The sequence below is a fragment of the Electrophorus electricus genome, chromosome 6 (assembly GCF_013358815.1).
Source record: "Electrophorus electricus isolate fEleEle1 chromosome 6, fEleEle1.pri, whole genome shotgun sequence".
In the NCBI taxonomy this organism is placed as follows: Eukaryota; Metazoa; Chordata; class Actinopteri; order Gymnotiformes; family Gymnotidae; genus Electrophorus; species Electrophorus electricus.
This window is the reverse complement of record NC_049540.1, coordinates 24,313,574-24,325,311: the sequence shown is the minus strand read 5'-3', so window position 1 is coordinate 24,325,311 and position 11,738 is coordinate 24,313,574. Positions and strand designations below refer to the sequence as shown.

Here is an 11,738-nt window from a genome sequence, read left to right as displayed (position 1 = left end):
TCTTCAAGTAAGGTGGTTTGCTTAAATGATCTTTGTGGAAATGTTTTTCACAGACCTGTTCCAGGTCATAAAGAGGTGCAATGGATCAGCCAAACACAAAAAAAAATGTACAAAATAATTAGTCTGCTAAGAATCCCTAGGTGAGTCTCTGTATACCTGAGGAACAGAAACAAGTGTCAGAAGACAAAGGAGCTCATGCTTCAAAGAAAAAAACACCACCCCCTACGCTTTGACCTAACATATTTCCAAGAGGCCATGAGGTGCTCTCAGCTCTCCACTGCTCATTTATGTAAATCACATTTATATAAATGACATTTCCCTCCCAGCAAGCACAATCTGGCAAATGATGACAAGTGAATTCCTCACCTGTTTCTTGCTTCCCATTCAAATGTCAGAGCAAGCCACATGGCTTGTAGTATGAACTACAGATTGGTAATACATGCAAGTAATGAAAATGTTACTTAAAGCTACTTCAAACTATTAAAATTTGTCTATTGAAACATTAACTTACAGACAAAAATTAACCTGGGGTGTATGTCCTTTGTTAGATTACTTCACTGCTCTATTTATTTTTCAATGTATAGTTTTGGCTTCAGAAACATGGAGCAAAAGATAACTGTCACCATGTGACATTTTTTATTGTATCAAGTTTTTTTTGTGTGTTGAAATACTGTTTAACGTTCTTTGTGAGACTGATGTAGAAGCTTTATTAAAATTTTTTTTAATATATTTCCAGCGCTTAAATGATATTACTGTGGCATTTAACTCATTATGCAAAATGCTTGTTCTATTAATATTCCATTCTTTTCATGCATTCAACAGAGCTTGGCTGATATTCAAAGGATTAGCATAATGCATTGCCTCTAAGTGTCCAAACCATTATATCCATTGCGCTTCAGTGAGCCAACTACACACATGTTGTATTCCATAAAAATAAGAAGTTATAAAAAATTAAAGTCACTATTCATTTGCAAATTGTATGAATTGGTCTTTCTCCCATAGTAAAAAATTAAGTACAAGCCAAATATGTTTGAGGCATCCATAGCTGCACAAAGCAAATTGGTGATCTTAGAAAACTGGTGCTTTGGTAGCCACACTAAGTGGCAGTGTAACCACCGGATGAAGCTGAAGAGGTTAGCTCTGAGTTCTCAGCACTGCAAATAGGAAGGTGCTTCTTGGTTTTAGCTGACTTATCACATGGTCTCATGCACAAGCGGTAAAAGTTTAGATATTTATTTGCTTTTATCGAGACAAATACAGCATCAGAAGTGCTCAGCACAGAAATATTCGAAATGTGTATGGAATACATGCATATACATAGTACTATATAGCTCGAATATAAAGCTAAACCCATATATGTAGCAAAAGCAGAAGCTCTTTAAAGCAACATGGTATAAACAAGTATATATATATATATATATATATATATATTTAAAAAAATTACCTTAGAATATTCAATGGTGGACATAAGAAGCACCTGCATGTGTGACCTGTGTATGACCTAAAATATCAGTTAAATGTTCCTGTTTAAAAGGTGAATTACAGTACATCTTTAACAGTAGAATTCAGAACAGAATCGTGACTGGCCTTCTGGGAGAGTTGACTCTGTGGGAGAAGATCAAATGCATTGTGCATGTTAGAACATTTAGAGTAGTTTACTAGCAATTGGAAAGTGACATTTGTAATGTTTTGCCCCCAGCAATTCGGATTTGAAATGAGAGTGACCATGAGGTTGAAGTGCAGAACATCAGATTTAATCCAGTTAATGGCTGCCTAAAGTTTGCCATCCACAGACAGGCAACCCCATCCATCTATCGCTCCTTGTCCTGTTCTTCACTGTTGCTATATTCCTCTGCTTTTTTCAAAGGCTTTTGGCCTTCAGGCTTATTTTCACTAAACAAAAAGCATACTGAGCAGGGTTCAGGTGTTCTGAATGAGTCTATTGTTTGCAGGATTACCAAAAATCACAATGCTTTACAGTAGTCTACGCAGGGGAGGAAAAAAAACCCAAACAACAACAACAACAAAAAACAGGTCAGCTTCTTAATATTTTGGAGGGATCCAACTTTGGAGGGTTGGGAGGGATCTAACTTTGTGATAATTCCTGGGAAAAAATAAAAACAGGAAGGTTTTCCCCAACTGTGCCATTTAAATGTTACTGATTTACTGCTTTACTACTACTTTAAATGTTTACCAACTAAAAAGTACACCCAGATTGCTAGTTTTATCTAACGGAGCAACATTTTCCCAGTCTACTTATTACCACTGCATCACTGTTACAGGTTAATCTTCATCTAAGACTTTGTCACAAAACTCTAGATTTTTTAAAAATATGCCTTGCAATCTGGACTTTATATTCTTTAGACCTGAGATTTGCATCTTGAGGTAAATCCTGAGGTTTCTTCTCTGTATGGCATTCTTTCACCCATGTACTGGTTTCAGGATGATAAAGCAATCATCCTGATTAAGTTTTCTTTGATCATTCATAGCTGTGCTCTTTCAAGGGCTGCTAAGGTTATTTGCTATTGTTAACCTCACAAGTGCATTCTTGCTTCTTAACAGCTCAGTTTGACCCATCTTAATGGTTTGACTCCAATGGACTTCATCAGATTTTCCAATTTCATGATGGCCTGCTTGACTGGCACTGACACTTCTTTGATCCTCATGCTGAACAACCAGTTGATCAATTACTTAGGGGTCCTTTGAAATGGCATGGCAAATCAGTCCTCATTATTGTCCATGTGGTCCACTCAGTAGAAGCATAAATACCTTCAAATTAAAGCTGGCATTCTACACTTTAACGTAACTAAATTATTTTATTTAATTTAATTTTTCCAATGTGTAAGCATATAAAGCCAAATCAACTTCTGGACTGCAATTTAAACATTTCATTCAAGTTAAACAAAAGGCACAATCAATGCTCTCATTTCATTATTAATGATGGAATTTACTATGTTTTTGAGGAGCTGCTTTATTAGGAAATATACTTGTACTCACAGTAAAGTCTGAATAGGTAATGGAGATGGGCTTCTTATCACTGTTAAATTCCTGCAGTGGTGTCCGGGGCACTGAGCTAGTCTCAAGAGTCTTAACCCTCTGCTGGACCAAAGAATTTTAAAAAAGCATTAATGAAGTACCAATAATGTAGTCTTACCTACATTCATCCTGTTTAATGACACACAGCAATAACAGCAAGGAACACCTGATGACTGAGTTGTGGACCTGGTTCATATAGTCATGTTCATTAGACGCTGGTGCCCTCTAGTGCTAGCCAAAGGAACCAATCAACATTAGAATCTATACATTTCAGTTCTGCATTTGACAGATTTCAAGCTATATAACATGGTAAAATGAGACAGGGTGGATCACAAACAGAGTGCACTAGAGATGGGAGTGGTGGTTTGACCTTGGCTGAGAGTGGAGGCTTGCCAGGCACACACAGAAAGGTGCTGGACACACTGCTCGCGCTGCTGCTCATCGTAGTGGTGCGCAATGAGAGCTGATTAGGAGTCTAAGAGGAAATAAACAGATGAGTGAAGGGCACATGACTTAATGGAACAGGGGGCAATTAAAAACACAAAGAGCTGTTAGTCTGCACTACCTTTTTTATCTTGTTGGGGGTCATACCACTACTCCCTGGTCCATGGGGCCTCTTAGAAGGCGTCTTAAACAATGTGCTGTCTGCTTTCTTGGACATCTGTAATTCAGCAAATGTGACCTGTGTGATTATTAAAAGGTCCCCTGTGTACCAGCCTTATAACCAGGGTAGTAGTGTTACAAACTCACCCGTTCATTTTTCTCCTTGTCTTTCTGTGAGCGATATTCTTCCCATTGTCTGGAGATGTACTCCATCACGCTCTGCCCTTTCATTAGAAAGGTACAGCCCTGCTCTGTCTCCCAAGTGTCCACACGTGCTTTCAGCTCTTCCTCTAGCTGTATGTGTGCACCCACAAAGACTATATCAACAAACACTAAAGCAGGGTAACAGGACAAATCACACCAGGCATTTTTGATTTGTATGATAACACACATGTAGGTCAGTGGTGAGTTTATATTAATAAATTCTATGCGTATATTTGGTACCTTGGGAAGCAACTTCTGCACTTTGGCCCTGTCCTTACTTTCCTTCAGTAAGGCACCTCCTCTGTTGGAGAAGCGGTTTGGATCTGCAGCCTTTCTCTACATAAAACAACAATACAAGACTTCATCTACCCATCTGAGCAACTCCTGGCTTGGTGCACTGCTCTAACAGGGTGAAGAGCAAGAGTATGACATTTATTTTGTGAGCACCTCAAAGTCCTGGAAGAGAGCCCAGTTCTTCTCCCATTTCTCAAGGTTCTCCAATAATGGGCGTGCCACCTTGTAAAATTCCTTCACCTTCAGCAACTCACTGTCATGCAGGTTGAGCAACTCCTCAGTGTAATTATCTGCATTAAGAGCAGAAGAGTGGGGCAAAAGGCAGAGCTAAGAACCCTTACCATGCCATATGTCTTCTGCAATTCATTCATGATTTAGATCAGTTTCAGCTTTCAAGTTAAGCCGACAATATGCAGGCATTAAGTAACAAAAAAACTTACCATCACAGAAGTATGCATTGAAAGGTTCTTTTTGTTCTGGTCCAAACATGCATTTGTTCCACCAGACCACAAGCTCCTGCCGTGCTTTATCTATCACCTCTTCCAGTTTAGCTCTCTGGAGTACCTCTAAATGATCCACTACACATTGCCACTGTAAAAACAGAGGCAAACTCATTATATACAAACTCATTATATATATATGTGTGTGTGTATGTATGTATCATGAAGTAAGCTCTTAAAGATCACAGAATACACTAAAATTCTCATACCCTTCTGATATCATCAGAGAGGGTGGTTAGTGCTTCCTGTTCAAATTCCTTGGCTTCCTCTTCTGGACAACTCAGACGATTCCACAAGCTTATAGCTCGATCCTTCAGTTTGTCCCGAGCTGATACAAGAGATTCCTTCTTCACTTCCAGCTATAAAGGAAAAATTTAGTATGCTTTAATTAATGGAACTATTTGCTCCGACAGTTCACAATGCCTCTCTCTCACACTCACACACACACACACACACACACACACACACACAAACACACACACAAACACAACCTCTCTCTCTCCCCTTCTCTCCCTGGTGATATTAGCTTGTGACAGCAGTAACATATTGGTGTCACAACTTGGAATTAAAAAGAAACTATTGGTAAAGATTTTATATTTTTTGTAAATTCAAGAACAACAACAAAAAGGATTTAACACCTGACTAAGCAATAGCTTGAGGGCTTGGATATTTTCATGTGTAAGCAGGAAGATGTCTGTGTCAGGGCACACAGACTCTCTCTCCAGGCTGGTCTCTGGCTCATGGCCCATTTCATCCATCAGCCTCCTGATGTCTTTCCTTAGACCAGAGAACACCTTCACCCTGCTCTCCTGTACCAACAGATGGGACCCCATCGATTAACAATCCACAACCTAGGGATCACTCAGGTTCACAGCCTAAAGGTTTGCCCAAACCCAATGATGACCAAAATAAGCAGGCACAAAAGGAGTCATCCCCATGTGTGTCTCACCTTCTCTTCACTGAGTTTTTTAATGTGCTCTTGGAGCTCCTGGAGCTGGGTGCGGGAGGGCATGCTGCCGCTGGGAATATAGTAAGGTGTAGCACACAGAGTGACACACAGCTCTTCATCCTGCTGCCTCAGGTCATTCAGCTCTCGCAGACGCTCAGTCTTTTCCTTCTGCAGAGCTTCTAAGTGACATCGCAGGTTCTTCTCTAACTGCAGTACTGTCAGGTCTTCCTCTACCTGTAAAAGTAAAAGACATACAAAAGTCATATAATTATGTATGATGTTAAGATAGGAGGTTTTTGTATCCAGATGTCTGTTAAGCTATTTTGTGACAATGTAAAAAGCTTTATACAAGTAAAACTGAGCTTGAACTAAACTGATGTATGGGTTAAATACGAAAAACCTACTTTGTATGGTTCCACTGACAACTCAAGACATAGGGTCTCCAACTGCTTCCGAGTAGTAATGATACTAGTTTTTATGCGATGTCTTAGGGATTCCTCTTCAGTGATCATGTCCGTCAAAAGATCCTTTTTGGAACATTATTCGAAAGGAACATCAGGAGAAACATAAGAATGCATGCATGATAAGAAAAAGTCATATAAACGCTGCAGCTTAACTGACCTCTATATATTTCTTCACAGTCTGCATTCGTTCAATCCTCTGCTCCTCCATTATGCCAATGCTGTCCCATATATCCACCAGCCTGGCCATAGCATGATTAATCCCAGTTACAAGTGAGGATGCCAGGGCTTCACTGCACGTCGGAATATTATAGATAATACGTTAGTTTTGCAAATGTTTTTATTAATGTGCTAGTAAACAAACTCTGTGTGCTCGCGTGTGAAGCTAACTGGCTAAATGGACAATAAGGAAGCCAGTTAGCTAGCTAGCGAGCTAGGTTAGGCTAGTTGGCTAACCTAGCAAGCTAGTCAGTGATATAGCGTTAGCTAGTTGCCATCAAGATTATAGTCACAACACGTAGCGACTGAGGACTAATTTAATCACATGACAGGATGAAAATACAACATAAATTCGCAAATTCGAAATACAGCTAACTACAGGCTTTCTTCAATGTCATGAAGGAATCAGTCGTCTAGTCAGTAAAAATAATCTCTCGTTAGCTATGCTTGTATTTCTATAGCTACCGACTATTTTCGAACTTATTGTGTAACCATCGCTTCTGGAGAAAAGATTACCTTCTTCGGCTCCCCATTGCTTTATCTAAGGTGTTCCCCCTATATCTTTTGACTTGTAGCTATTAAAACAATCCAGTTAGAAAACAAACCGTGTCCAACCCAAGCCAAACACCACACATACATAGGCGGTAAAATTCGAATTGCGCTGTATCACTTCTTCGTGAAACCTACGTCTTCTTGTTTTAGGGCTTCCTGTAACGTGAAATATAGCAAGTCATACTACTGCCACCTACTGGGAAAACGCACCTTGAAACTCACATGGCCTAGGTGTGGCTTCTATTTATTTTTTATTTATATTGTTTACAAGAAAAACAAGGACGGTGTCATTCATGCAAGGTACCACGGCACGAAATTACGTTAGTTGAGTTTTAATGGTTACACGTTATAGAATCTTCAGGTTAAATGTGACTGAATGGGTGCAATCATGAGTGAGTTACAAAACTGGTTCATTAGGTGTTAAAAACACTGCTTAACCACAAAAAAGGCTCAGAAATGCATTTAAAGCTAAGAAAAATGTTTTATGTGCTAAGGCTATTTGATTCAGAGCTGATAACCACTCACTTGTACATGTTATTGGTTGCCTATAACATTACTTTAGTTGTTAAAATAGCAAAATGAGAACTGCTAAAGTGTTACTTTCTGTTCACAGCTTTCCATAGCAGAGGAGCTTTTTATAACGCCGCCCTCCCCCCGCCCCCCCACTCACTCACTCACTCAGAATGTGATTGTCATAATTCCCAGATGTCATATGTTCTGAAGAACTATCGTTTCATCCAGTACAGTTTCAGTACCCCGACTGAAGAGATCCATAACCAAATTATGGGTTCATCTTACTGTGAGCAGTATGGGAGAAATTATTAATCTAAGAAGCAGTATAGGTTACTCAACAAAGCTTTTCAGAATGATGATTTCCAAAGACTCCATATAATAAATATATTAACTGCACACGATAGTATTAATTTTCCATTTAAATTCTAACTAGACAAAGAGAACACTTGTTCACTGTATACTCATAAAGACAGGCATTAGACAGGCATTCCTCTAGAAGATCTGCTGTTCTGTTTCCTTAACAAATAACAATAGTCATTCTAAACTAAAATGAGCTATATAAGATGCACATTCAGTCTCTGTTACATATTGTTTGGAAATAGGAATTTAAAATGAACTTTTTGTCCTGTCTGCCAATGTCACCCAGGTAAAAAAAAAAAAAAAAAACCTAGCACAAATATTTTTTACGGGCTGCAAAAGCTGCAATATGCAGGAGCAGCATTATGTATCTGAAGCAGTGTACATTACTTAACAGGGCTTTGCAGAATCCAAATTATCATACGCTTACAGATGCAATTTTCAAATGTTATTATCAATACAAAATGGATACAAAGAATATTTAATGTACACATATAAGAAGCTATGCTGACAAAAATAATTTTAAAAAGTTGAGAGGAAAAAACAAACCTTTGTTGATGACAATATAATTTTCATTCTAAGATAAACACATCTATCAAAGATTGTGTGCCATTAAATGGACATAAAAACATATCCAAAAAGAAAAATATATATCTCTTATTAATATAAAAATAGTTTGATATAATGGAATATTCTCAAAAGTGAAATATAACATCTCTGGCTGTAAATGTAAAAAATGGATTGCAAAATTTTCAGTCTTCAGAATGTAGAAAAGTATTTAATTTCTAGAAATATTAAATAGTAATGTTGGTCAGTAACGCTATTCACCAGGTGTTAGTGGAGTTGCTTTTGTGTGTATTTAACAACTGGACCAGGTTTAGAGGTTTTGCGTTCCCCAATAATATATCAGATTACAGGCCATTTAAACGGGTGTAGTACTGTCTAATGCTACAGTAGAATGTGTGGTAAATAAGACTGCACTATGAACAGTGTGGAAGAAGAGTGTATGCATTTCTTTATCATCAGGCCCAAAGAAAGAACTTCGCTTCAAAGAATCTAGGACCGTTGTGTTGCAGCATGCCAGGATTACATTTACACCAACCTCTTTGTATTCTTTCAACAGTCCTTTAAAAGTGCTTATTCCTGTGGTGTCAATGAAAGATATGGAGGAACAGTCCAAGATTATAGTATGAAATTCCAACTCACTCACTATTAGATTTATACTAGCATCACCATTTTCTTTGTCAGTCCTACTTGTAACCATGTCTTTTGCTCTTTTCTCAATTTTTTTCCTTCTGTTTTTTTCAAGGAATGGCTCAAGCTCAACTGCTTTGTATAATGACTTTAAGAAAAAGTCCTTGTTGGCATAGTAAAGGGGAGCCTGAAAGCGGAAGATTTTTACTTTTGGAATGCTAACCAGGTGATTGTAATTGTCCATGTCCTCATAGTGATTAGTGTTCTCGATTTGGCCCAGTAGTGAAACTTTAGGGTTTTGGGTTTGAGCCACGACACATAACATAGAAAAGACAACTCCAACCACTAGCCCGATCTCCACACTAATCAAGGCAGATGAACACATGGTCACCATCCAGACAACTGCATCAATTTTGCTGAGACGCCAGAGTGCGGGAACATCTCTAAATTTATGAAGGGCCCCTCTCAGACTGACAATAATGATGCACGCCAGGACACACTTCTGCAGTGAATAGAAGAATGGAGCTAAAAATAAAAGGACCAAAAGAACTACTAAGGCACTCACCACGCTAGAAACCTGAGTTTGGCACCCTGTCGAGTCTTTCACCATTGTTTTTGCCAGGGCAGCACTTGTGGTGAAGGAATGGAAGAAGGATGGGACGATGTTGCACAAACCAATTGCCAACATCTCCTGGTTTGGCCTGACTGTGTAACCATTCTTTTTAGCAAACATCTCTGACAAGGAAACAGTGAAAGCAAAACTGATCACCGCCAGCGGGATGGCATCTATTACCAATCTTGGCATCAGTCCAAAATCTGGGACCTTAGGTGGAATGAAGCCAGTTGGAATGCTCCCTGAGATGCCTGAGCTATATTGTCCACTAAGGTCAGCAAAGTGGGACACTGTGGTGGCTACTACCACTACTACCAACTCTGTGGGCAGTGGTATCCTCAGACGATTCTTGTAGCGATCCTGCAGCTCCTTCCCAGGCAATAGCTTAGTGATACAGATGGCACTGGTGATCATATCATAGAAATGTTTATCCAGGTGACCAAGACTGTTCCATAGCCCTGGTGGTGGGGGATTTTGAGAACAGTAGATACTTAGCCGGCACAATTAGGATGGTGCAAGAGGAGCCGGTGGCAAATCCATCAAGCATTGGATAAATTTGGATATTGGATAAAACTAGATAAAGCAGAATGATAAACTGAAACAAAGCCTAGCCTGAAAACAGCCATCAGTACCTAGAACACAGAACATAACATATCAAGGCTGGTCAGTAAGTTTTATAACTGTGCACTTTTTATAACTGTGTGATTTTTCAAGAAAACAGCTCACCTGGTAAGTTCCAGTGAGGAGTTAATGCTGCTGCTGCATCAGTTCGCCCCATACATATTCCTTTAACTTGTACTTTGGCAGCCAGAGCATCACAGGGAAGAAGCCTGTTGGTGTTCTCTTCACTTTGGGCACTGAACAGGACAGTTTTTGATGTAGCTTGGCTTTGACAGTCTCTACTGTTCCTTTTTTCTGTTGAACCTTGCAATCCAAGAGGCCTGTGGGTAGAGGTTTCACATCCTCCATATCTTCTAATGATAGTGCTAATAAACCTTTTATCCAGTCCCCTGAAAGAGATTAAAAAGAAATGAAAAAGATTATATTGAACACTGTCATGGGGTATTCCTAAAACAGACTAATGCTCTCTGTATTTGTCTAAATAACTTATTTAAATAGGTAAGCTGGTTCTAAATGTAGAACACTTGTTGGGTGCTGAAATGCTGAAGTGTACCATGTGGCATTTTAGGCAACTATCCTATAATCGGTTAATGAATCATAGGCAATCCTGCTATGCTTCCCCAGTGGGTTTTTACAGGGCTCCTGGCTTGGGGTCACATTTCTATTCCCCCTTTAACTGGAGCAGCTGTTGCTGCAGCATTTTTAATCATAACCCAATTCTTGATTCTTTCAAAGTAAGAAACTGGGAACTATATATGCTTAATAATGAGAAGAAAATTGTGTTTGCACTATTCACGTTGATAAAAGTGACAGCTGTGAAATACACATTAGTGCTGCAAAATCTCTGCAAGCAGATTTTATGTGACAACGGCTGAAAGAATCTGGCCTTGCTACCAGCTTTTCTTGATAATATATGTATATTAGACTTATACTGTATGAGGTCATGTCCTTAAGCTATTTCTGATCATGGTTATGAAGTTTATTTAATACGAGTTTGTACCCATGATAAGTATTTTGGCAGTGTCCTAGAAAGTGCTTGGAATGGAGTCTGTTGGAACAACATAAACATTGTTAGCGATTGTCTATTTCAACAGCAAAAGAGGTGGGGCTGTTTACTCTTTATTTGGTTAATCATAGTGGAACTGTCAATTTGGGACTATAGTGGGACCTCCAGTTTGGCCCCCAGGAGTACCTATAAATGATCCACTACTCCTTGCCACTGTAAACACATATGGTTTTCCAAGAGGAAATCTCAATATCTATATCTCTCTCTCTCTCTCTCTCTCTCTCTCTCTCGCTCTCTCAATTCCAACTATGCAGGTAAAATGTAGTATGCTTTAACTAATTAAACTATTTGCTTCAACAGCACACAATGCCTAAACACACATATATCTCTATTTCTCCATCTCTCTGGAGATATTAGCTTGTGACAGCAGCAATATATAGGAGTCACACCTTGGAATTAAAAATAAACTATTGCTAAAAAGATTTTATATTATATATTATTATTATATATAGTCACCTGACTGAGCAATAGCTTGAGGGCTTGGATATTTTCATGTGTAATTAGGAAGTTGTCTGTGTCAGGGCACACATACTCTCTTTCCAGGCTGGTCTCTGGA

General features: G+C 38.9%; 1 protein-coding gene and 1 pseudogene across 3 annotated transcripts; both read right to left on the bottom strand.

Moving 5' to 3' along the window:
• Positions 1-72: 72 nt before the first annotated feature.
• On the bottom strand, positions 73-6,933 carry LOC113589045 (protein regulator of cytokinesis 1-like). 3 transcript variants are annotated; one of them, XR_004776243.1, is made up of 15 exons: positions 6,783-6,933; positions 6,208-6,340; positions 5,991-6,113; positions 5,587-5,820; positions 5,276-5,446; positions 4,847-4,996; positions 4,578-4,728; positions 4,291-4,427; positions 4,084-4,179; positions 3,787-3,933; positions 3,602-3,697; positions 3,407-3,511; positions 2,998-3,099; positions 1,445-1,605; positions 73-156 (listed from the first exon to the last, which is right to left on the bottom strand). XR_004776243.1 is itself a non-coding variant. In XM_035527640.1 (14 exons), the coding sequence occupies exons 1-14, from the start codon at positions 6,797-6,799 to the stop codon at positions 1,540-1,542; spliced, it is 1,728 nt and encodes a 575-aa protein (XP_035383533.1). In that variant the 5' UTR covers positions 6,800-6,933; the 3' UTR covers positions 1,218-1,539. The 3 variants fall into 3 exon arrangements, 2 of the variants coding, with proteins under 2 accessions (XP_035383533.1, XP_035383534.1); XM_035527640.1 differs by lacking the exon at positions 73-156 and having other exon boundaries at positions 1,218-1,605; XM_035527641.1 differs by lacking the exon at positions 73-156 and having other exon boundaries at positions 1,218-1,605; positions 2,998-3,096.
• Positions 6,934-8,482: 1,549 nt separating this feature from the next.
• LOC113589037 lies at positions 8,483-10,148 on the bottom strand (annotated as a pseudogene).
• Between the last annotated feature and the right edge of the window lie 1,590 nt (positions 10,149-11,738).